Source organism: Cydia amplana, chromosome 3 (genome assembly GCF_948474715.1).
Source record: "Cydia amplana chromosome 3, ilCydAmpl1.1, whole genome shotgun sequence".
Taxonomy (NCBI): Eukaryota; Metazoa; Arthropoda; class Insecta; order Lepidoptera; family Tortricidae; genus Cydia; species Cydia amplana.
The window spans coordinates 19,000,844-19,028,199 of NC_086071.1; the positions used below are offsets into that span (position 1 = coordinate 19,000,844).

Here is a 27,356-nt window from a genome sequence, read left to right on the forward strand (position 1 = left end):
ATCCTAGAGGTCTGGGTAAGCCGGAGAGTCTTCAACGGTCTCGTGCCGTAGTGCAGCTAGCCTACCTAGCCTTATAACACTATCTTTATTCACTCACCAAGTATCAAATATGATCCTCTGATAGAACCCAGCGCTGTCTATCCTAGAAGTTTGCGTAAGCAGGAGCGTCTTCAGCGGTCTCGTGCCGTAGTGCAGCTAGCCTACCTAGCCTTATAACACTATCTTTATTCACTCACCAAGTATCAAATATGATCCTCTGATAGAACCCAGCGCTGTCTATCCTAGAAGTTTGCGTAAGCCGGAGCGTCTTCAGCGGTCTCGTGCCGTAGTGCAGCTAGCCTACCTAGCCTTATAACACTATCTTTATTCACTCACCAAGTATCAAATATGATCCTCTGATAGAACCCAGCGCTGTCTATCCTAGAAGTTTGCGTAAGCCGGAGCGTCTTCAGCGGTCTCGTGCCGTAGTGCAGCTAGCCTACCTAGCCTTATAACACTATCTTTATTCACTCACCAAGTATCAAATATGATCCTCTGATAGAACCCAGCGCTGTCTATCCTAGAAGTTTGCGTAAGCCGGAGCGTCTTCAACGGTCTCGTGCCGTAGTGCACCTGGGCGTGGAATACGTAATCCTCGTGGTTCCAACTTGGCGGTAGACGGTGGACAGCCTCTATGCAGAATAGTGTTGTCTCTGTCATCTTGTAGGCCGGCGTCGCTTCTGTGGACGATATGGGAAATTTTAGGCTATAAAAAAAACCGGCCAAGTGCGAGTCGGACTCGCGCACGGAGGGTTCCGCACCATCAACAAAAAATAGAGAAAAAAAATCGTGTTTGTTGTATGGGAGCCCCCCTTAAATATTTATTTTATTTTATTTTTAGTATTTAACAGAGATACATCATTTGTGAAAATTTCAACTGTCTAGCTATCGCGATTCATGAGATACAGCCTGGACGGACGGACGGACGGACAGCGAAATCTTAGGTAATAGGGTCCCGTTTTTTACCCTATGGGTAGGGAACCCTAAAAAAGTGAATGATTATGTCGCTTTTTATACCATATCGCAGTGGCAAACAGGCATACAGCCCGCCTGATGGTAAGCAGCTACCGTAGCCTATGGACGCGTGCAACTCCAGAGGCGTTGCCTACCTTTTAAAAACCTGTACACTACTTTTTTTAAAGAAACAAGAATTAGTACTTACAATAATGAAAAGAAAATCCGCTTACTTTCGACATATATACATGACAAATATAATATTTTTAAAGGGATAATAAAGGGAAAAATCTAAAGGATAACCTTAGGAGTTGGACGGGAATCGACGCTGCCACGCTAGGCAGAAAAACTGCAAATAGAGAAGAGTTGATGAATGTCAACTGCCGCTCCGTCGGTGAATGATCAAATAGGTCGTCAATCGCTAACTAGAGGGAAACTAGACCTTATTAGCATGGTACAGTGTTCAATACTCACTGTCAGACGCGCCCTGCGGGGTCAAGTGTGAATCAGCCAGTTGGAAATCCAGCAACCTGGTCCTAGTGTAGAGTGCTATGAGTGATCGCACGGCATCTCGCACACGGTTGCACTGATGCTGCACGGTCTCACGAGCGGTCGCGGAGCGGATGGACACGGAGCAGTATTGTAGGTCGTCAATCGCTAACTAGAGGGAAACTAGACCTTATTAGCATGGTACAGTGTTCAATACTCACTGTCAGACGCGCCCTGCGGGGTCAAGTGTGAATCAGCCAGTTGGAAATCCAGCAACCTGGTCCTAGTGTAGAGTGCTATGAGTGAGCGCACGGCATCTCGCACACGGTTGCACTGATGCTGCACGGTCTCACGAGCGGTAGCGGAGCGGATGGACACGGAGCAGTATTGACCCGTGTCCGCTTGGATCTCTGGGGTTATAAGGTTGTTGGTGCCCTGGGGAATAGACTAGTATGAATATGGACTTATATCGACCGGGATACGAAGTGATTACCTTACCCGTGAGCAAGATGCATGTAACTGCGTCGAAATATCGGAAGCACGAAAACAGTACAAAAGGTAATCACGGTTCATATCCCGGTCGATATAAGTCTAGTGAAACTGACCTTGAACCATTCAAGCTGTTATAGTATGAATATATTCTTAGTTTTAAATATCTGACAACAAGAATGAAAGTAGCTTGCACGCTATAAATATGGATAATTTCATTCCGGGCACAGCAACTTTGTAGATTTCTTGATATGATTTGGGAGATTGGTGCTGAGAGGTATGCTCGTACTGTTACTGAGTAATGCGAGGTCTTAAGACAGGATTCCACCAGTGTGCGGCACTGTGTGGCACAAGCACATTCAGTACAAAAGGCTTGTGCTGAACACTGGTGGAATCCCGCCTTTCGGGTCGATCAGAGTACATTCATTATCTTGAGTAGGTATTTTTGAACCGATATTTATGAAATTTAGATAGAACTTGGTTCAGTTAAATATCGAGTAGGTAGGCAGTTTATATCTGTGGCAAACTGTTAATATAACTTATGCGTAAGCGTTGAGCATGTGAGTCACCAGCACCCACTATTATTTAATTATGAACCTAGTTGAAACTAGATAAGGCCTAGCAAAATTAGATGTTGTCTGTAGACTTGTAGAGTCATATGTAGAGTCGAAGTTAGTAAGGCGATATCATGAGTATTGTTAAATGGATATTCATTAAATTTAGACAGGATGTGGTTCAGATACTTCAGATAAAGATCCAGAAATCTCTGTCGGTCGCAAATGATTTAAATTAAAAAAAAATACTAGTATACATACCGATGCACCCGTAGCTGCTTGCGCGAACGCATTAAGAGTGTGAGTCACATGTAGAGTTTCCACTCCTCCCGCCAAAGCACAGATGGCCTTGACGGCCTGGAAGACAGCTTTGGGTGAGCAAGTGCCTTCCGCGCCTACTACGCCTACTGCGCGTGATAGCTCGCCTTCTAGCGTTTCTGTAAAATCATTAAAATATTCGTTATCACAATAATTAAGAGGGAAGTATAGCTCGTACTCGTCCATACAAAAAGAAAATATGCATACTCACCATAGACTAGGAATCCTCTAGACGGAGTTTAGAGCAAATATTTCATGAAACCGATGCTGCCATTCTGGCACTGGATTTGGGATTCTGACACTTGACTCGAAGATGGAGTAAAACTACCGTATATTTGTGGCAGAGGGGGTAACGTTACTATGCTCAGTCTAGAGGATGTCTTGTCTGTGATACTCACCAAGCAAAATCGACAAATTGTCAAAAGACAGTAACGGCGCCGCTCCTTGCACAGGAATCAAATCATCCAAAGACAGATGCGCGTCTCTAGCGTCGTCTCTTTCTGTCCTAGCCAACGCCCGGTCCTTGCCTTCCTGTAGGCATAGTCTTACGTCCTTTTCTAGCCTAACGCACTCGCGAATGTAGTCGTACTCGCTCAGCGAGCTGCCCGGCGTTAGGTAGTCTTTGGCACCCCATACCTGGAATGTACAAACAGCAACACTCCTAACTGTACAACGGTGGACCTTATTACAAAAGGCGTAAGGTCCACCGATGTACACTTAACAGTGTGGGCGATGGTACAAATTAAATGAAACCTAGTAAAGTCTGATTAATGCTATATTTATACTAAGTCTACAGACTACAAGTTTCTCAAAAAAAAAACAATCAATCCAGCTTCAATGATTCATTTGAAGACAAGTCACATTTCCCGAGAATGCAATCTAATTTGAACCTTAAATCGGAATGCTAAAGTTGAAATTCTATTGGTGCATTATGTGGTCGACAAATCTTACTATGACTGGATAAGGTTTCACAAACATTATGGAACGTTACGTTTCCCAAACGCAGATACAGTGGAATATTTCACGGCTCCTTTAAATAAAGCTAATAGAAACCAATAAAATTTACTTTTACTTTATTAGGTTAGGTTAGGTTCATTAGTTGTTACGTACCTAATTACAAAGTCATATTATAAGAATCAAGGATTTCATAAGAATTACGAAAAAAATACAAAAACTTACTCTTAACATATATTCAGACATATCATCTCTTGTATGTTCGTCGAGTGAACACACTACGGTCAATATCACATGTTCTACGGTTGATTCCACTGAAACAAGCAAATTTAAACCGTATTAAAACAACAATAGATTACATTTTAGTTTAGACTGATGTTCTTGTCCACACATGGCGACCCTGCCTTATATTGTACAGTAGCCTTTATAACAATACAGTTAAGGTGTATAATAGTTTACAATCAGATGTGAAGGTGAAAGGCTTTTCTTAGTAACTGGAATGTTGATATAATTATTAGGAGTATTCTACACGTTGGTCGCGTGGTCGGAATGGACGAATCATTGTCTATGTCTAGTCTTTATGACAAGGAAGTTAGGGTTTATAATAGTTTTACCATCAGATGTGAAGATGATAGGTTCTTCCGAGTGGTTGTGATGGACTAGGATCTTGATACTAGTGTTGGGAGGGTACTTCCCTCCCGAGCGGGCCGCTATTACATGCCCGGGGTTGGTCGCGTGGTCGGAATGGACGAATCTATGTCTATGTCTAGTCTTTATGACAAAGAAGTAGGGTTTATAATAGTTTTACCATCAGATGTGAAGGTGATAGGTTCCTCTGAGTGGTTGTGATGGACTAGAATCTTGATACTAGTGTTGGGAGGGTACTTCCCTCCCGAGCGGGCCGCTATTACGTGCCCGGGGTTGGTCGCGTGGTCGGAATGGACGAATCTATGTCTATGTCTAGTCTTTATGACAAAGAAGTAGGGTTTATAATAGTTTTACCATCAGATGTGAAGGTGATAGGTTCCTCTGAGTGGTTGTGATGGACTAGAATCTTGATACTAGTGTTGGGAGGGTACTTCCCTCCCGAGCGGGCCGCTATTACGTGCCCGGGGTTGGTCGCGTGGTCGGAATGGACGAATCTTTCTGCAAAAAGAAAATCGTAACTTGTAGATGCCTATTTTTGATGTTTCAGCTTTTGTGTATATGAAAACTTCTATATTGCTGATATCGTATCAAGAACCTACATTGGACTGAATTAATCAACATTTTTGTCCTTTAAGTAATAAAACACTGAGTGAGTACGGAAATTTTCAATAATAATAATCTTGTCTATCAAATTATTTAGAAAAAGCACTCGCATTGTAAGTCGACAATCAACCATTAATATATGCAAAATCATACGTCTCTTGCGCGAGAAAATACTTGATGGCGTGTGGATTTGCAACGGTTGGGACGATTTACATAATAGGGTACGTATTATACTGCACTTAAAATAAATTATTTCACACCATGCATGAAATAAAGCACCAGATAATTATTAGAAAAACATAGATAGCAGTTATTTTCAAACACAAGATCTATTTAATAAATCGGATAGAAATATAATAAAAACCGGCCAAGTGCGAGTCAGACTCGCGCACGGAGGGTTCCGCACCATCAACAAAAAATAGAGCAAAACAAGTAAAAAAACGGTCACCCATCCAAGTACTGACCCCGCCCGACGTTGCTTAACTTCAGTCAAAAATCACGTTTGTTGTATGGGAGCCCCAATTAAATCTTTATTTTATTCTGTTTTTAGTATTTGTTGTTATAGCGGCAACAGAAATACATCATCTGTGAAAATTTCAACTGTCTAGCTATCACGGTTCGTGAGATACAGCCTGGTGACAGACGGACGGACGGACGGACGGACGGACGGACGAACGGACGGACGGATGGACGAACGGACGGACGGACGGACGGACGGACGGACGGACAGCGGAGTCTTAGTAATAGGGTCCCGTTTTTACCCTTTGGGTACGTAACCCTAAAAAGTATGAGTTGACCGTGACGTCACGATGTAATGTTTCATATAAATTCCATATTAGTAAATCGTTTTAACAGTTCTAAAAAAGAAGCTGATTTGACAATAGGAAAATACCCTATTTCAGAATTTTCTTCTGAAGCATATATTATCTACAACCTACTAAAGTCTATTTTTTAATTCGGTAGACTAAAATGACATTTCATAGTATGAAATGACATTTTATGTTCATACTATGAACTGTCATTTCAGTCTACCGAATAAAAAAACAGACTTACATATTGACCAAAACTTAAGGAAATATTACTTACTTCTAACGTCTAACACCATCTATAAAAACGCGTTGTGCTCGCTATAATGTTTCATATAAATTCCATATTAGTAAATCGTTTTAACAGTTCTAAAAAAGAAGCTGATTTGACAATAGGAAAATACCCTATTTCAGAATTTTCTTCTGAAGCATATATTATCTACAACCTACTAAAGTCTATTTTTTAATTCGTTAGACTAAAATGACATTTCATAGTATGAAATGACATTTTATGTTCATACTATGAACTGTCATTTCAGTCTACCGAATAAAAAAACAGACTTTACTTACATATTGACCAAAACTTAAGGAAATATTACTTACTTCTAACGTCTAACACCATCTTTAAAAACGCGTTGTGCTCGCTATCACTGTTCCTCGTCCTACATTTCACTATGCAGTCGTACAGTTTATTCTGAAACCAAAAATACCGAAAATAGTGATAAAGGTTAATAATCTTGTTGCATCTTGTACAATAGGGAATATTATGCGAAACTCTGCGTAGGGGCGCCAATTCCACAATCCGAAATTTTGTTATCTAACCTCTCTATCACTCTTGCATATTCGAGCGATAAAGAAGCAGGTAGCCGAGTTTCGCGTTTCCCGGTAGGACCTTTGTAAACAAACCGCCTTGATGTATCAAATGTCATATTTTATTGTCTGTGAAAACTTGTCAAAAAACAGTTCATAGCACAGTATGTATAAGTTACTCTATGGTTTACGAAAGGCGCTAGTGCTGCACTCTGGCGGCAAAACTTTGTGGTAAAACTCCCTGTTTAAAGCCTGTGCACACCGAGCGTGCGCGTTGTAATATATACAGATCTTTACGAGACGGCATACCGCTTACGTGACGTGTGCGTGCACGGCTCCAACATTTTAGCGCACGTGCACGTCCACGCACATGCAGCCGGTGTGCTCTGGCATTTATAATGACTAAATTTTATATTAAAGGAAAAATGGAAAAATTACGCTTCCGGCAGGACTTGAACCCGCAACCTCCGCAATCCGTGCGTTAGCTCTGCCAATTGAGCCACGTGCAAAGGCGTGTATGCATGAGGGAAGGAATGGAAAAAATCGCAAGATTCTGGTAGGCTTCCGTAGCTCAATTGGCAGAGCTAACGCACGGATTGCGGAGGTTGCGGGTTCAAGTCCTGCCGGAAGCGTAATTTTTCCATTTTTCCTTTAATATAAAATTTGGAATATCGCTCGCGGACGTAATCTGCATGTTTAAAAAATTGATTTATAATGACTAAAGTTAATTTCTTCTTTCTAAAACAGGGGTCACCAATTAGTTTCTTCAGGGGTCCGGTTCTTAAAATAAAATGACCATCGCGGTCTGTTTGTACTTGAGTTTATTAATTACTAGCGACCCGCCCCGGCTTTGCACGGGTTAACAAATTATACATAAACCTTCGTCTTGAAGCACCCTATCTATTAAAAAAAATCATCAAAATCCGTTGCGTAGTTTTAAAGATCTAAGCATACATAGGGACAGACAGACAACGGGAAGCGACTTTGTCTTATACTATGTAGTAAAGCATAAAAATAAAATAGGTCGGCGGTCCGGATCCGGACCGCGGTCTACCATTTGGTGACCCCTGTTCTAAAACATTAAAGACAGCTTAAAGTGCAAAAGTGCCCATAATGCTCATGACTATACCGCGTTGAATGAAGAGCCTATTTTTGATTAGAAAATGTTTTCTGTCCAGATGTTTCTTAGATAGGATTCAACTCACTAAATCACTCTGTTTTAATATACGTACATATTTTTTTTATATAAGTTAAAAGTTAAAGGCAAAACACTTACAGTAGTAGTCCTCTTAACTACGGCCGGCACGCTAGGTATATTCTTAGGCGGAGGCGACGGCAATATAGCGCTCTCTTTCCTTCTATCGATCTTCCCGTACACAGGCGTCTCTCGCATCTCTGTCTCGCCGTATAGAAAGTCTAAAGGGTCGTACTCTTCGTACACACTGCCCGAGCCTTCGCTAGTGACTGCATATTCTGTCAAAAGATTTAGAATAAAACAAATTGTCAAAATAGTTATTTACGATACAAGCGCGGAAAAGAGGAAATTCGAAACGAGTGGCGATAAATTAAAACACGACCGAAGGGAGTTGCGAATTACCTACGTGTATCGTACAGCGTTTTACAGTACATATGGCACTTTAAACTTTCGACATACGCACGGAAAGTGCTTATTCCCGCACTATAGTTCGTTTTTTTTAGCGTTAGTAATAAGGTAAACAATCTTGATGTGTCTTTTAATTGAAAAACACATTTTAAAAATAAGTTACGGCAAATATGTAACAAAAATGAATCTAATACGATCATTTATATTCTTCTGCTTTCATAAGTAATAGTTACTGATTTTTAAAAAGCGTTTTACAATTAAAAGACATGTCAAGATCGCTTACCTTCTTTCAAGTTCTTTCTAATGCTAAAACAAACGAACTATAGTGCGGGAAAGTAGCACTATAAATATGTACTGTAAAAATATTTTTGGTACCAGCTTTTATAGCTAAATGTACTTCTTTTCACAGACAACTAATACTCATCGAGACAATCCTAACAACCCCAAACACAATAAAATTTGTTTACGTTGTTTTATCTCAGAGTTCCCATGGCCACCTCCTGTCTCCATCATCAGGTCAGCTCCATGTCATCATAATATTGCATTGTCATCCGATTTACATATGTATGCAAATTTCAGGTCAATCGGAAATCGGGAAGTGGGTCAAATTTAGCTTGCGAGATTTGACCTACACTAACCAACATACCTACATACTAACGGGGCAAGTTAAATAAAAGCTTGAAATATCGATGCGGACATAGTGGTCATAAATACATGGTCATGTGAAATTTCGGGCTAGGACAATCCGTGTAAGATTGCCTTAAAATATGTATTTATTTATTGTTAATGTTTATGGCCCTTTAGTAACGGTTATTTTATATATCCGTAAAAAGTAGCAACATTAATTACTGAACGTAAAAACTAGTGCCTACGTAAATTCTTGGGATTGGTTGTCAAGCGAACCCAGGCTCCCAAGAGGCGTGGCAAGTGCCGGGATAACGCGAGGAAAAAGTGATCTTAAAGATGAAATCATTTTACCTGTTCAAAGTACGTATTACAACAGAGAAGTACAGATAATTGTATAAAAAGTTAAGAAAAAAATAAAGTAATCAAAGTTGTTATAAGAGTGGCAAAAATTTTGAAATATAATTTCTAGTAATTAATATAAAAAACGTGTTTTATGAGATGTCAGATATATTATAATAAAACAAAAACTTGCAAACCAATGTACAGTCGACATCAGATATATCGGAGCGACCAAAGTCTCATAAATATCTGAACACTCCTCTATTGCCAAGGCGTTAGAGTGCGTGTTCAGATATTTTTGAGCACCTTGGCCGCTCCGATATATCTGATGGCGACTGTACGTGAATAGTGTCATAATGTAAATGTCATGATAGTCACATATGATCAGATTAACACAACACACATAGGCACACCACACAGTTATCACACAACACAACATGTCACCTCAACACTGATCCCGGGAAATATACCTGCTCTATCAGATGAAACACACGATGTCAAACATATGAATTAAAAAATATGATTGAAAAAAGTCTTCACTTCTAGGTGAATGAGTTATTTAAAAAAAAGATTACGAATAAGGAATATTACGCGATACTCTGCGTAGGGGGCGCCACTCGCACAATCAGTCACAATCTAAGGGTCTACCGCAAACGAGAGAGTGGAAATTTTGTTATCTAACCTCTGTATAACTCTTGCATATTCGAGCGATAAAGAGGCAGATAGCTGAGTTTCGATTTCGCGTTTCCCGGTAGGCCCTTTGTAAACAAACCGCCTTGATGTATCAATGTCATATTTTACTGTGTGTGAAAACTTGACAATAAACAGTTTAAGGCACAGTATGTACCTATAAGTTACTCTTCTATGGTTTACTAAAGGCGCTAGTGCTGCACTCTGGCGGCAAAACATTGCAGTAATACGGGGAGTATTGATAAATATTTTTTATATATTTCGACGTATGTCTTAACTTTAATGAGCATACCTCGGGATTTTCGGTGAATTTTATTTGAAATTTTAGTAAGTATCATATATTTAAGAAATTTATTTATCATATATTTATGAAATTTTAGTAAGTATCTTATATTTATAAACCCCCGAAGTAGGTAACGCCTCCTAAGTCCCAGAGTCATTATTGCAATATTGAAATTGAACTTTTTTTATTCCGTTACAGTTGATAATTTGATTGTATAAAAGGACAACCTTTTAAAACGAAAGTGGAGGACCCGCGCAAAATCGCCTTTAAATACAAACGTAGACTTCATTTTCCTCTCTGGATATTAACATAATATATCAGCTATGCCCCTAACTTTGTTTTTTTTTTCTATAAGAGTAAGGAGCATTTAATAATTTGTATAACATCTTCTTTTCGCTCCTAATTTTCACCATACTCAAAAAATCTAAAAGAGTCAAACGTAGGGGCATATATGGCTATGGTTAATATACATCCAATTATGTAAAAATATACTCCATACTGTCAATATCCAGAGGGGAAAATGGGGACTACTTTTGTATAGAGAAACGGCCGTCCCTTTTCCTCATAAGGGGCCCCCTGATTAACAGTCCGCCGGACGACATCAGCCTGTCAGTTAGACAAAAAGTTGACAGTTCCGAACAAAGAGAATAGATAGTATAGAGGGGTCCTGTCATAGTAAATTTGTAGTCGCAGTAAATTTACTGCCATCTATCGACACACGATTAAAACTCAAAATTAAAATGTATAAAACTATAAAAAAAATGTATACATGTGGATAAATGATTTATTATTTTTATATCATTTTGACTTTGACCCATGTTCTTTGACTGATACCTATGAGTTAAAAATGTTAAATATCAAAAGGTGTCGTCAACGCCATCTACCCGAGCATAGGCCAAAGGTGTGTGCGCCATCTATCCGAGAATGACTTTTTCTTGATTTCCGAGGCGCGTTTTTTCCTTAGACTTTATTCATCTTATACGGAGTTACATATATGTATGGGTGAATCAACTTTTTCTTGTCACTCGTTGCCATGGTTACCTTCCCCTGGGTCACTCTTTAAAACCTGATTTTTAGGCATTTAAATTCTCCAAACACGGTTTTTTGTGAAACTTATAAACCCTCTCCATAGAGGGTCGTCTACCAAGCGTGTCAGAAGAAGGTGGTGGACAATGTCTTCTAACAAACTATGCTACTATTGTCTCTTGGCTAACCGGACAGAATAACAACAAGAAATAGTTAATCCACCCGTATCTCTTTGGTTCCGAACAGGCTGATAAAATCCCCTTTCCTAAAGACACCGGGACTTGGGAGATAAAGAATGAGACACACCCACTGACAATCCAACCTCTAGACTGAGCTTAGGCCAATTATTTCATGAAACCGATGCTGCCAAAAATACGGGGGTGCGGGGGGACGAGGTGAGCGAATCCCGTGCCGTGATTGGTCCGTTCAAAGACACGGACCAATCACGGCACGGGATTGACTCGAAGATGGAGTAACGCTACCGTATGTGTGGCAGAGGGGGTAGCGCGACTATGCTATGTCTAGAGGTTGGATTGTCTGTGGACACACCACTCACCCGGGCTACTGGGCTCAGTTAGTAGCGGATCGAAGGCCTCTAACACACTGACTCGCACGCTACCTTGCCCGCGGCGGCCGAAGTCGATCAGGTTGGATTGAGGGAGGCTGCCGACCGTGTCCGCTGATTCGTTCGACTGTGAACATTATGGAAACTGGTGAATTGGTGAAAACTATGACAATTAATTGTTGTACATAGAGACGTTTGGAATAATAGGCTACATGACTAATTTTTTTTATGGTATCAATCGATCGGGTTTGTTTTTAGGATCAAATGTCTATATGGGACCCATTGCATTAAAGTAACACAAAAGTCAGAAATTGTAGTCAAAGTCCGACAGTCGCACTTCACACGCGAAACGCCCTATACAAAACGGCCAGAGGCCGTGACGTCATCGCCCATCTTGTAGTATGGACAAAACAAGAAAATTGCGTTTTTGTCGGTGAAATATTGCGTTTATGTATATAGTTGCTAAACAATATTTTTTTGGATGAAATGTAAGGAATCGAATGGTACCCTTACTTTTATCGTTTTTGGAAGTTAAAAAAAAACTTAAATTTTGAAACTTTCAGGTCCTGTAATTTTGTAATTTTTCAATATTTTATTTTAATATCCACATTATTGTGATAAATTGCTCGTTTGCTATCTATTTTACTAGATTTTGTTATAAAATTCAACATGTGTCATCATCCCTATTATAATTGTATCGTCGTGCCTTGTTTTTTCACGGAAACGTACGAACGTGTCTTGCTATTTCAGTCTACAGTCATAATAAAAAGTTATTGGCAATAATAACATTTTTGGTACAAGCTTTGACTGTACTTTTCTTTCCACAGACAACTAATACTCATCGAGACCATTCTAAAAACCAGAAACACAATTAGGTTGCGTTGTTTTATCACCGAGTTTCTATGGCCACCTCCTGTCTCCATCATCAGATCAGCTCGATGGTAACATTATATTGCATTGTCACCCGACTTACGTATGCAAATTTTCAGCTTCATCGGAAACCGGGTCAAATTTAACTTGCAAGATTTGACCCGTACAAACATGTATACATACAATGCAAGTTCGGTTTAAAGAAATATTGAAGTTAAGTAAAAGCTTGTAGCGTCTGTGCGGAAAGAGAAGAGTCGTGAAATGTATGGGCTCCCTTACATTCTACAACTCTTCTCTTTCCGCACAGACTCTAAAAAGTACTGCGGTTGACTGGAGTCGCACGACAAATATGCATTACATCAGTACATCCAGATCTGTCAAGTTAAGAAGGGTCCGGATATCATCAAATTCGTTTGATGTCACCATAATTTTACGTTTCTCAACTATGTATAATAGGGTGGGTCACATGTGTATGGAGAAAAAAAAAGTATTAGTTATCCTTCGGGCACAGTTACAAAATGTTGCGTAATAATGCCAATAAACAGTGTTTCAAATTATTCTGTAATCGAAATTCATTTTCTGCCTCCGGATCCATTTCAAAGTTTTCATATAAATATTGTTATATTTTGTATGGTCTGCGGAGTATATTTATGTATCGTCTCTTTATTCAAATTTTAGCTAAAAAGTTATACCATTATTAGCTCGAAATAGCATGGTAAAGGTTCAGAGCCATAAATAAATAAAAAAGTACTCAAAAAGAAAAATTTTTTTTTCACAATGTCCATACATTTAACAAAAAATTTAACTAAAATCCGGAGGCAGTAAAATTAAAGCTAAAAATAAAATAAAAATACGTGCAATAATGAATTACCAAATAGCTTTTTTTTTTTAACTGTGCCCCCTAATAAATTTAAAAAAAGTAAAAATGACCCACCCTAATGTGTAACCGATTACTAGCCGAGATGTCAGCCGTAAAAAGGTGATTCCGATTTTTCGTAACATTGTCTCATTACCTGTATGCATGTGAAATGAAACAATCAACTTTGAACTTTATGTCAATAATGATAAGGTAAAAGTAAACTCACCCCATTGCTGACTTCCGACGTTTTCCTTACTTTACTATCAACCGTTTCTTTCACTTCAGTACTATTAGCAGTACCAGTTGTATTAACAGTACCAGCTTGCATAGGCGGGTAACTATGCACTTGGCTCAACTGCGGATATATGCTCGGTGTCGGCCGCGTAGGTCGGGATATCATATTAGTTGTGTTATAGTTGTATATAGGCGTGTGAGGGGAGGGTGGGTAACCGACATAAGGTGCTGGTGTTGACAATCTAGTTTGACTATAGGGTATGTTAGGGAATCTTGTAGTGTAAGGTTCAGGGTAGTAAGGGTGAGGTGGTGTTATGGGTGTGGGCATGCCGTAGGGCGTGCTCGGGTATGGGGGCGACTGGTAGGGAGGGTAGTTGTAAGGGGGTTGGTTGTAAGTGTATGGGGGGAAGCCGGGGCGCTGGTTGTAGTAGTGGTTGTTCATGGTTGCTGGCTGATTTGTGGTTAGTGTTAATTCTTGTGTCTGCTGGGTTACGCTGAAATTAAAAAAAAAAATTTTAGAATTATGGATACCTGTTTATTTGTTACTAGCGACCCGCCCCGGATTTGCACGGGTGAACAAATTATACATAAACCTTCCTCTTCAATCACTTTATCTATTTAAAAAAACCGCATCAAAATCCGTTGCGTACTTTTAAAGATCTAAGCATACATACAGACAGACAGACAGATAGCGGGAAGCGACTTTGTTTTATACTATATAGTGATGATTACGTCGTAATTTTAAGCGGCATTCTAGACTAAATGGGTGTTTTTATTTATATTCTTGTCTCCATTTTTTTAATGCAGTCACGAAACATAGATTGTGAAAATAGGGGGTCCGTCTATTTAAGTTGTGAAGGAAATGTTTTGGAAAAGAAACACATGTAGTGCGGTGGGACCATGGTAAAAATAAATTAAATTGCAAACATTGTCAAACTCCGGTTACGTAGACGACCGAAAGAACTGGTCACTACAATCTACAATCTAAATAGTAGATACGATGCGGCTAAACGTAGGCCGCCTTATTGAAGAACGTATCGCAATAACAATCCGGCTAATCGTCGAACCGCCGCATTTCAAACGCCCCTGTTTTGTAAAACGGCTAGCCGTAATGTAATACGGCGGATTATACAATCTGACTACGACATATATTCAATTAAGATGCGATTACAAAAAATCGATCAATTCCGGTTGGCGATCGGTCAATCGATTACGTAGCTACCGTAAAACCTCCCAACTATAATAGTTCAAAGGGCCAACTATGGTGCAAAACTAACTGTATTTTTTTCGTTCAGGTGTGTTTTACTGTATTTTACAGTACCTACATATGGTGCTACTTTTCCGAACTAGTGCGGGAAATAGCACTTTCCGTGCGTATGTCAAAAGTTTAAAGTGCCATATGTACTGTAAAACGTTATAGGATACACGTGCGAATAGGTAATTCAAGGTAGGTAGGTAGGCAACTCGTGTCGATTTAAAACACTCCCTTCGTTCGTGTTTTAATTAATAGAATAGAATAGAATAGAATAGAAATAATTTTATTCGTGAGCACAAACACAAAATAGAAACAGATATAACAGATATAACAGAGATATAACAAGAGATGACAAGAGATATAACAGAGAATAAAAGGATAAAGTGCCACGAAATGGTCTCAATCGCCAATCGTTTCGAATTTCCTCTTTTCCGCACTTGTATCGTAATAGTTATTTTCGATACAAGTGCGAAAAAGAGGAAATTCGAAACGAGTGGCGATAAATTAAAACACGACCGAAGGGAGTGTTTTAAATCGACACGAGTTGCGAATTACCTATTCGCACGTGTATCGAACAACGTTTTACAGTACATATGGTACTTTAAAGTTTCGACACACGCACGAAAAGTGCTATTTTACGCACTAGTGCGGAAAAGTAGCCCCATATGTACTGTAAATAACTATTTTGTAGTGAAAATGGGCAATGAAATCTATGTTTCTAAATGCACCCCCAGATTGTGAACATGTGAAAATAGAAAACAATATAAGAAAGGCATAAAATACGAAGCACACGATATCTATGTTGTCATTGTTATCTCAGTCGAATCGTGTTATCAGTAGGTACTACTTAAATTGCAGATTATTTCTTATCTCGATATAAGTACACAAGTTTTGTATACGGGAGACGCGTTTAGAGCAAATTAATCAGAACCATCGCCCACACTGTTAACTGTACATCGGTGTACCTTATGCCTTTCGTAATAAGGTCCACCGACGTACAGTTAGGAATGTTGCTGTACTACGGCCTAGGCTATTAGCCTATTAGCCGGTAGTGGCCCTGCCTACGAAGCAGGAAACGGGTTCAAATCCTGGCAAGGGCATTCATATATTTGTGTGTCCATCACAGATTTGTTCCTGAGTTATAGATGTTTTCTATGTATTTAAGTATTTACATATACCTATATCTTTCTATTAAATAGATCAATATTGTTTACGGTTCTGCACCCAAAGGGTAAAAACGGGACCCTATTACTAAGACTCCGCTGTCCGTCCATCTGTCTGTCTGTCACCAGGCTGTAACTCACGAACCGTGATAGCTAGACAGTTGAAATTTTCGCACATGATGTATTTATGTTGCCGCTATAACAACAAATACTCAAAACAAAATAAAATAAATATTAAAGTGTGGCTCCCATACAACAAGCATGTTTTTTTTTTGCAGTTTTTTGCGTCATAGTACGGAACCCTTCGTGCGCGAGTCCGACTCGCACTTGGCCGGTTTTTTTTAATAATCTTACTTGGTAAACTGTTCGATGTACTCCTTGAGAGACGCGTGCGGGTCCTTGGGGGGCGTTTTGCTCGTCGGGCTCGCAAATGATATGAGGTCACTGCTTTCGTTCCTAGTAGGACTTGTGCTTGTAGACCTGAAAATGGTAAAGATACCATTATGATTAACACATTCAGTGCCGAAAACCCGACTGTCGGGTATTTTATGATTTCGTTCCCAGGCCGGACGACCCGATAGTCGGGATCGTGGTACTACAGCTTTATATGACGAAATTGTTGTGGCCTGGCGCGGATGCCTTGTTGGGCTGGGTGCCAATGAATGTGTTAATAAGTTTTTGGCAAAAATTTCATTCTGTAGTTTTCTTTCCACAGGCAACTAATACTCATCGAGACAATTCTAAAAACCCCAAACACAATTAGGTTGCGTTGTTTTATCACAGGAACCTATGGCCAACTCCTGTCTCCATCATCAGATCAGCTCGATGGTACCATAATATAGCATTGTCACCCTTATTACACTACTTACTTACTTTCATATAGCTCATACTCATACCATAAGGTATATAATTTTTGCATTCACTTCTTCATAATACAGTCAGCAGAGTTGCTAAGCGGGCGAGGTGTTCAAAATTACCTTGACGCGCTCTTATTCTTTTAACAATAAAGTCGCGTCAAGATCATTGTGAACACCTCGCCCGCTTAGCAACTATTGCTGCTGACTGTACCTACAACAGTGCGTATTTGAAACAAAAAGATGATGCAACGCATGAGTTTAATTAAACGTATCGTATACGTGAGCAAGTCACGATATATTAATAATTAATAGATACGCCATTCCCTTCGCGGCACCTGTCTTATGATAGTTATGATGAATGAAGCAACTTGTTTCTAGATAAACATAGTGAACAGTAGCCCTCAAATATAACGGATCGGCCAAGGTGTCTCAAATATCTAAACACGCCTTTTGTCAAGGCGCTAGAGTGCGTGTTCAGATATTTTTTGAGCACCTCGGCCACTCCGATATATCTGATGGCAACTATACATAATACAATACATATTCACTTCGAAGCGTGAAATATGTACTGCGTTTTATCTTGTTTAGAATTTCAAGTTGAGCATGAGGTTCGAATTTACATGAAAATGTATTGAATTGATTATTGGCTAAAGTCGGACCAATTTAACTGTGCACAGATTTTGCAGTAACAGAGTTTCCATTTTTGCCACAGAGTGCGCTGCTTTCGGTTCGGTCTCCTCAAATGTTAACACTGACATTCAGAATATATTGGAGCGGCCGAGGTGCTCATAAATATCTGAACCCGCACTCTAACGCCTTAACAATAGAGGGCAGGCGTGTTCAGATATTTGCAGTCTCATAATAAGGGCTCATTTAGACGGCGCGGCGCGCGGACTTGCATGCGATTTTAGTTACATTGCGAACCATTGAGGTTACAACAATTCAGTCGAACGATCAAATGACGCAATGTAACGAAACTCGCATGCGAATTCTCGCACCGTCTAAACTAAATGAGCCCTAAGGAGTCTCCGTGATAATCCGGTCGTGAGCGCCACGGACACAGGGAGTATTTAGCTATTTGTGACGTTATCTATGAAAAGGGACCTTATTGTCGATGGCGCTTACGGAGCCGCTCGACGCTGTACGGCGTAAGCGCCATCGACAATAAGGTCCCTTTTCATAGATAATGCCCCATTTGCTACCGATGAGTACCAGGGCCTCATACTCACTTGGAAGTATCGGTGCTCGGTCGCCCTCGTGACGGGCGGCGCGGAGGCGGCGGCAGCGCGGGCGGCGGTCCCTCCGTCTCGTCGCGCCGGCGGGCACTGGCGGTCGCTGTCGCATTATCTGTCGATATGGATTTATCGATGAGATATGGATTCACCAATGGAGGTGTTTGTTTATCTAAACTTTAGATAAGTTTGACAACACAACAACAATACTTTAGATTCTAAAGTATTGTTTTTGTGTTGTCAAACAAAGGCATAATGTCAAAGGACCGAAAAATTACAAAGTGACTGTCATTGTTTTGTTTGTAGAAACAACTTTGTTCCTAAATATTTAGATTTCAAACATGAGCTAGTACGCAAAACAAGTAAACATTCTGAAAAACTTTTGCAACTTTGTTAAAAATGTAGATACTTAATGCCAAAAAATTTGAATCCGTTGACCTCATGAAACAAAATCGGCTTAGTAGTTTTGATGTTAGTATAAATAAAACAAACATCAAAAACAACGTACCTAACCTGCAAAAACTATTACTTAGGTACTTTGTGGCTATGCCATTATTGGATAAAAAAAATCAGGGTCCAAACTTTTTATAAGCCTATAAAACCTAAGTCTATAGGCTTAAAGTCTATGGATATACCGCAAAAACATCTAATTAATATGTCCTCTAATAATCTTAAATGATTATTGGTCTAATTAGGAAACTTAGCATTAATTAGATGCATTAGAATGAAAGTTTAGCATTAACTGCTAATTAACACGCTCAGACCGGAACAACACTGCAAAATGTGTGAAACCACTAAATCATCCTCGATGTATGTAATTAGTTTAGGTACATTAATGATATCAATTATCCGTGGAAATGCTGCTAGCATCATGGGCACAATGAATTGGGAATGGCAGTGTGAGGTTTGTTTGTTATGATTTTAGTTGTAATCATAATTTAATAATTAATTAGCAATTTGTATCCTTAATTTTGTCATAATACCTATGTAAATAAATAGGTAACATAAATGTCTCATTGCAACATATCATCATAATTTTGAACTGCAGTTGGAGCAAAATGGTTAAACACATTGAAACATATCACTCACAGAAAGCACTTGGCACCATTTTTAATATTTTTTATTAATATTCATTGACTGTCAGCCACCAAAGGCAAAATAATGCATGCACTGATAGGTTGTCAACCTCTGCTTCCTTTTTCCTATTGATAAGCAAATACTGACTATATTGTAGTTGTATATTTATGTAGTAGAAGCTCATTTGGTGTAGGGGTCACCAAATGGCGGACGCAGTCAGGGCTATAACCGCGAAAATCGAAGTTCGCAAATTGCGGGTAGTTTTCTCTGTCACTTACACCTTCATTGGATAATAAGAGAAAGATCCCCGCAATTTGCGAAAAACGGTTTTCGCGGTAGCCCCTCTGGCTCCGGATGTCAACCTATATTATTTTGTTACTTATTTAATAAACTCAAGTAAAATCAGACCTTTTAAAAACTGGACCCTCAAAGAAACTAATTGATGACCCCTGATTTAGTGTTTGCACTACTGATAGTACTGATTAAATCAGAAAAATGGAACCACTAAAAAACGTTTTAATATAAGAGCCAAACAAGCCTGAAGAGATGGCTAGGCATATAATCTGAGTGACTTGGAAGCGTGTAAAGAATGGTTGAAACTTCAGCTAAGGTTGAGTGAAGAAAGGTAAGGTACTTCCCAATGGGACTCAATGCATGCTAAACAGAAAAAGGAGGTAACATTTTAAAGTATTTAGAGAACCTACATATAAATTTGTTTGACATCAAAGTAATAAGGTAAACATACTAGTGCTCGACACGACACAACATGCTGATGTCAATAGAGGTGACAGCAGTGACAACTACTGTCACCTCTATTGACAATGACTTAAGTTTCAAGATGACATGTACTGGTACCGCGTCGAGCACCAGTATGTTTACCTTAATATTGATATATCAATTAAAAGTGAATTAATTACCATGAGGAAAATCAAAGGTACATAAACTACGGCTATAAAATAATGAGTAAAAGAGTAAACATTGCAAACAAATGTACACAAACAGCAAATTAATTAGATCTATCAAGACCAACACTCAATTTAATGTAAAGTCTCCATATCGCGTGGCAAACTAAGGCGAGCCAACCCAGTATCTTAATTATGCACAACATCGGTACAGCAGTAATTCCTAATCACGGCCAGTCTTCGGTTTAACCAAAATCATTCCTTGATACATATTATGATTAGTCAGTTAGCATTCAAAACCAACTCAAAAGCACAAACTTTTGAGCACTTTAAAAATTCATCTAATGTTGTTCATTGCATAAACAAGAATGTTTATAACATCAAATAACATCCCATAAAGTTAGTTCAAAGTTCATCCTAAACAAGGCAGAGGCCTTGATTGATGTTGTAAACACAAACTACTTGAGATGACAGTTGTGAATGCTAAACATTACGACAGTTGACGAAGGGAAGGGTCATAGCCTGTCCGAGCAAATTAAAAAAAAGTAACACCACGGAATAATGAGATGCGTTTAAATCGGAGTAAGATTATTGTGAGCCAATTAAACTTACAGTTTTCACCTCCGTTCAGTTTCTTTCTCCGAAATTGCTCGAGCGCTAGGCTTTCTAAACTCAGAGCCTGCGCCTTCTCCAAGTCTGCTTCGAACTGAAGATCGTACTCCGACATTATCAGGTCGTCCGACGACCATCTAGAACACGGAACACGAGCGTGAGAACATAAACTGTTAGCACAATAAGTCAAACACTCGTTATGGTAGAAAAACTTCACAAAAGTAGCGGTTTAACCACATCACTTCACAAAATCTCGGGCGGTTACCTCACCAAAAGAAAGTTCCCGATAACGCGCAGTTTGTTTACTTTTCAAAACATTGTGTAAACCATCTTTGGTTGAAAATCTCAAATGAATTTCGTATAAAAAAAGATATGTGTCGACAAAGAGTCGAATGTTAGTGGTAAGACAACTGACTGAATTTAATTGGCTATAATCCGACTTTATAAAAAAGCCACGTTCGACTGTCACAACTGTCACAAGGTGGCGAAAGTGAGACATACTTACGTCAGAAGCCGTATCAAAGAAAGAATTGTCACATACCAATAGCATGTCATGTCATTATACTGGCTACATTTTAATTTAGTCGAGTATGCGTTTTGAGTGTTGTACTTCACTAACAATTTACTGTATCGATTAAAAATGTCTTATTTCTTGTTGGTATAAATCTTTATATACGTTTATTTACATACACGGGTTGTAAAGAAGAAAAATTTAATTAAAACTACTCGTAACAAATTACTTAATGTTATTACCGGTCGGTATTCCAAGCATTACAATAGGGATGTTGACATGAATCGCGAATATATAATATGTTATGTTTTTACCCACTGACTTAATATAAAAGAAATAGACACACAAAGCAGAACAAAAACGTCAAGAAATGTGGATCCCAATGACGTTTCGCACCATTTGTATTGATGATAAAAACGCTTACGTAAATTTTGAGTCAAGATAAATGTTTCGTACAGAAAAGAGCTTAATGTCGTAAGCATTAAGTGTCAAATTGGCATACATAAGTACCAACACTGTTAAAAAATTTAGTCCGATGGCACTAAACGTAACGTATTTACGTCAAGCAACGTCAAACGAGAATAATGAACGAATGGAGTCACTTTGGTACACTTGACTATTCAAGTCTGTTGGTTTTTCTGTACAGTAATACCTACCTATGTAGGTATTACTGTACAGAAAAACCAATTGAAGTAATAAATAAAACAAATTTAATTTAATCGGGAGTTTAAATAAAATTAATTCGTGGTTCAAATTCAAACAAATTAAATTTTTAATAAGTAAGTATACGTCTTTAAATACTAATTTCCTTGAAATAAATTCAACTTATTAAATAAAATAACTGTGTATTTTAGATCTACATTTACTCATCGCACGGGTGCACGGGGACATTTAGGTACTGATTGGATTTTTTTTTATAAAGTCCATACTTTATAAAAAAAATCGGGTTGTTCCCACTAGTTACCACCAAGTTGATATCAGTGGTAACTACTAGGATTTTTTTTTCCCACCTTTTACCACTGGGAAAAATAATTCCCACTAGTTACCACCAAAGCGAGTTGGTGGAAATAACCCAAAAAAAATCTGTGGTTTTCACTGTGTTCAGACAGGTTTAGCATTTACAGTTAGTCGATATAAGCCCTTATTTGTTGTCGGAAACAGGGAAATGGGCCGATCACACAAGTGCCGTTTTGCTTCGTTTAAAACTGCATCACCCCTATCTCTTGCTATAATTAAATAGCAGTCCACTTTGCACGTCGCATAGGTTTTCTTGGAAATCTTGAATTTAAACATAATATTATTCCTTACGAATTCCATATAAAAATAAAAATAAATATTGACCTCACATCGACTCATTAGATTTTTGTTCCTTGACATCCCTTCATTGGTATTAACAAATTAATTTATTCAAAACCATAAAATTACCACCAGATTACATAAATTATGTAATGCTATCCAAAGAACTAACCGAAAGAAATACATTCCATCCTTTTTCCTTGTTTTATCATTGTTATTTTTACATATTTTAACGGCACATTTCGTAATTGTTGACAACTTCACATTTGAGCGTTTCAAACAAGACTAAACGAAAAAGTAACGCGTGATCTGTTTCAACGTTACTTTTGTGGGGCCATTTTTTGCGGCTGATTGGGTATCCAGTTCTTTATTCTATATCAATGTTTTTACCATAGCAGGGAATATTAGAACGCGGAAAATCATATTTTGCAAGTGTAAATATGCGTAATAAATTAATTAAAAATAATCAAAAGTATTTAAAATAATGCCCAGTATCACGTGACTGCAAACGCCAATCGGAGCGCGTGACGTAATCACAGTGGAATCACCAAAGACAAGTTATAAAACCTGCCTAAGTGTCTACAGATTATCGTACCGAAACGCGATCTTGGTGCGGTGCAGCGCACGAATCGATAGTGTGTAAGGTGGTGCATTAAGGACGTAGCTATAAGTTAGAGCGAGAAAGAAGGTCACTGTCCGATGCGGTAGTGTGTTAAGGCTTTTAAAAAAATTGTCAATTGCCATATAAAGAATTTAAAAAAATTACTGACAGCAGTTTGTTTAAAACGCCGTTACGTCATCAAGGTCACGTGACAGTTTGGAGCGTTTAGGCGCGAAATTTAAACACGAAACTTATTATACATGTTTTTTTATTCAAAATTAATGAATATATTTTTTTAATATTTTTTTCTGTAATTATTACGTGTCTATCTACAAAATGAAACCAGTTCCAAAAAATTGTCAACATCCCTATTTAAGATGGCAACTTCATCTCAACCTGTCAAATTTATGGCCTCTACAAACGTCACTGATAATCGCACGCGATTTACGATACATTCAAAGCATAGATGGTAGTATTTTCAAAGAGTAGTATAATATAGCTGGTCAAGCAAATCTTGTCAGTAAAAAAAGGCGCGAAATTCAAATTTTCTATGAGACGATATCCCTTCGCGCCTACATTTTTCATATTTGCCGCCTTTTTCTACTGACAAGATCTGCTTGACCAGCTATATATGGGATACATTGCAGCATTTGTTCGATCGATGAAATTCGTTATGCTTTGGTTTCCTCCGATAGCGGTGCCGTCATATACCGGCCGTCTCCATACAAATACTACGACACCCATATTTAGCCGTATTATTTAGTATGGAGACGGCCGCTATATGACGGCACCGCTATCGGAGGAAACCAAAGCTTTACTCCGACGACATAGCTCCATAAGACTACATTTGTTTGACTGTGACTGTTTCTTCAATTATTTTTATATTAATATTAAGTCTATCCGAAATCAAGTCGGAGGAACGGTCACAGTATAGGGATCATCATTCGCCACATCAAGTATAGTGTGTCAAAGGAATGTCTAAATAATAATTTATTTTATTTATTTAACATTTTAAATCAGGCAACAAGGCCCATATTATATTACAATGTCTTACACTAGTACTAGCACCCAAAAGAAATGGATGATTATTGTTTTTGTTCCTATTTACTGACAAATTGGTTTGACCAGAGGGCCTACCGCGAACCACGTTCGACGTGTTGCCTCCCTGTCACACTTACGTACGAATTTACAAGTGCGACAGAGAGCCAACACGGCGAACGTGGTTCGCGGTAGGCCCTCAGTTGGTCATCGCTTCGACTTCGTGGTACGCCGTTTATCATTCGTCCGTCAAATTTAGCGACTAGTGTTGTTCTACCGATCGCTTCTAATAATCGATTTTATTCGATATCGGACAGATTGTATTATAAATTTCTATTGTGTTAAAAAAACTTTCATTATTTTTGTTTTCCACATGATCCAGTCATAGATTTTGAAAATACCAGTTTCATTGAAGGGAAAAGTTGGGAAGAAAACATTTGTCTGTTTTTATCATTCGTCTGTCAGAAAATCGATGTCATTCATGACAATCGATTTGTGATTTTTGGCGTGGTTCGCGGGGAGTGAGCGAGCGAGACCGCAGATATACAATCTATGAGTATGAGCAAGACAGTTGAATCGTAGCGGGGCAGAGGGGCATCGGTGTCTTTGAATCGGTTAGGATTTCCCATCATTAAATTGCGGCTGTGACGTCACAGTAGGTGCTAAAAAGTCGGCACGCTTGGTTTCAATACAAATCGTGATATTTGCTTGATCTATGGTATATTTAAGTCTGTGTTTGACACACTATAGTATGTTCTTGTTCAATCCAAAGTTTAAATCGCATGCCATTTGTTGCACGATCTGTAGAAGCCTTTAGTCTATGCCTTTAGTGAGAAAGTTTGAAAACTTTTCAGTGAGGCCATTGATGGGCCATTGGAGGCCACCGTGACAAACGTCGTTTTTCGAAATTTCTTTATCCGCCTCTCTATCACTCTTGCATATTCGAGTGAGAGAGAGGCAGATAAAGCAATTTCGATTTTCGCGGTAGAGCCTCAGAGCTCTTCCTCGAGCCTCTCGCTTAGCACGTTTTTCTCCTTACCATCAGGCGAAATTAATCTTTAACCAAATAGAAATAGAATACATTTCATTTATTAACCTTTTTGTCACTACTTTCCTTGTTTTTAAAATAAAATGAAACACGAATTGGTTTTGTTGCTCATTTATTGTCTTCATACAAACTCATGGTAAATACTAAAACACTCAGGATATTTTTCAACTAGACATACTAAATGATTTTACATTTTTTTTTGTAGGAACTTTTACCTCTTATAATATATTTTTACTAGACCTATAGTATTTTTCACATAGCTCGGGTACGGTGACTGCTGCCATCTCCATACAATTTATATCCTGAAAACGCAATATATGTATTTAATTAATATGATACCTACATACTTTGCGTTTCCAGCGGCGGTAGCACGTTCGCATTTTTATCGTTTATCACCATGCCTGTCACGTTCTAACAAGTGGGTAAGTGCGAAAGTGACGGGCATAGTGACAGGCGACAAAAATGGAACCATGCTGCGCCCGCAGTTATCCTATAAGTATCGAGTGGTATCGATAACAGTTATGTCGATATTTATTTTGTCAATCCCTCGTCTTTGCTGGAAAAAAAATCTAGGTTTATTTTGGGTTTATTAATTAGTATTAATTACATTACACATAATTACATTGTATTATTTGAAATTAATATAGCTTAATTATCATGTCTTGATTTTTTTAAGAAGAGGCAAATGCAACCAATGACAAACTTCAAACGGCTTACAAAATAAGAAATATTGTTGGTCGAAGAAAACATTTAAAAAATTCTAAGAAAAAAAAAATAGTGCCTCGAAGTTTGACTGCTGAAATAGATGGCGGTGTGCGACGCCATGTTTTGTGACAGACTGTCAAACGACATATTTTGACAATCAGCGTTAGCGCATAATGTACGGAACGTACAGCGTCATCTACCACAGCTGTCAAATTCTAATACGCGGATTAGACTCGCGCGAGCCACGAGACGAGCCGCGAGCCGCGCCACGAGACGCGAGTCACCGCTTACACTCGCGTTCGGCTTGTCATTCGGTTATATACCTTATGCCGTGCCGTTAGTGTTTAAATTATATTAGCTCGACGAGCTTGCGAGCCACGAGACGAGCCGCGAGCCCACCGCTTACACTCGCATCTCGTGGCGCGGCTCGCGGCTCGTCTCGTGGCTCGCGCGAGAGTCTAATCCGCCTATAACAAGTGCCATAAACATCAGTTAAAAATACTTAACCCACCTCATAAGCCACCCGCCCACAGTAGCGTCACCCAAGCGTCGGCGTGTAGTCAACTCTATGGCTGCTGCTGGACGCAACGTTGGCGCAACTGCGCAGCGACGCCATTTTTATCCATAGAATAGCTCAAAAGACGCTAGTGTGGGGTGGCCCTCTATCATAAATTTAAAAGAATTTAAGAATCATTTAAAAAAGCTTTTAATTATAATTTCCATAAAAACGCTCTGTTAAGAATATATTTCTAGAAGCCTCACTGATAATAGTCATAATGTTGAGTACTGACAGTTAATTATCTTTGGTACTGACTAAAAATTATCATTGTACGACCAAAAGATGTATCGTAACGAACTAGAAAAAGCATAAAAACTATGCTATGTACGTTTACTGTGCTTTTTCTTTTTAGTTCACACATACCTTATTCTATTACTCGAATATGCAAGAGCGAGGCAGATAACGAAATTTCGATTTTGGTTACCTACCCAAGAGGCCAATCTTTGCGCCGGAGCGACACGAAACGGTAATCTCTCTCTATTGACTCTATTAATGTTCCATATTAGTGAGACAGAGAGACGTTAGTGACTTAGCGTATCGTTCGCTACAAGGCGAACGATTGAAATCTTGCCTAGACAACAGGATCTACCGCGAAAACCGTTTTTCACAAATTGCGGGCTTTCTTTTTCACTCCAATAAAGGCGTAATTAGAGTGGCAGGGAAAAATGCCCGCAATTTGCAAACTTCGGTTTTCGCGGTAGCCTCTCAGAGCCAAACTATTGTTTTTGACCTAACAAAAA

At 38.9% G+C, this 27,356-nt stretch overlaps 1 protein-coding gene across 1 annotated transcript in view; it reads right to left on the reverse strand.

Moving 5' to 3' along the window:
• The window catches only part of LOC134662826 (phosphatidylinositol 4-phosphate 3-kinase C2 domain-containing subunit alpha), a 49,670-nt gene extending 28,421 nt beyond the window's left edge, over positions 1–21,249 (reverse strand). Inside the window, exons 1-13 of the mRNA XM_063519150.1 lie at positions 20,859–21,249; positions 18,265–18,370; positions 16,533–16,658; positions 13,753–14,254; positions 11,789–11,924; positions 7,941–8,137; positions 6,458–6,548; positions 4,800–4,943; positions 4,023–4,111; positions 3,242–3,479; positions 2,787–2,962; positions 1,704–1,917; positions 515–719 (exon numbers count right to left, since the gene is read on the reverse strand). Coding sequence (XP_063375220.1) covers positions 515–719; positions 1,704–1,917; positions 2,787–2,962; positions 3,242–3,479; positions 4,023–4,111; positions 4,800–4,943; positions 6,458–6,548; positions 7,941–8,137; positions 11,789–11,924; positions 13,753–14,254; positions 16,533–16,658; positions 18,265–18,370; positions 20,859–20,973 — 2,339 coding nt within the window. The 5' untranslated portion in view covers positions 20,974–21,249. The remainder of the gene's footprint in view (positions 1–514; positions 720–1,703; positions 1,918–2,786; positions 2,963–3,241; positions 3,480–4,022; positions 4,112–4,799; positions 4,944–6,457; positions 6,549–7,940; positions 8,138–11,788; positions 11,925–13,752; positions 14,255–16,532; positions 16,659–18,264; positions 18,371–20,858) is intronic.
• Positions 21,250–27,356: the final 6,107 nt, after the last annotated feature.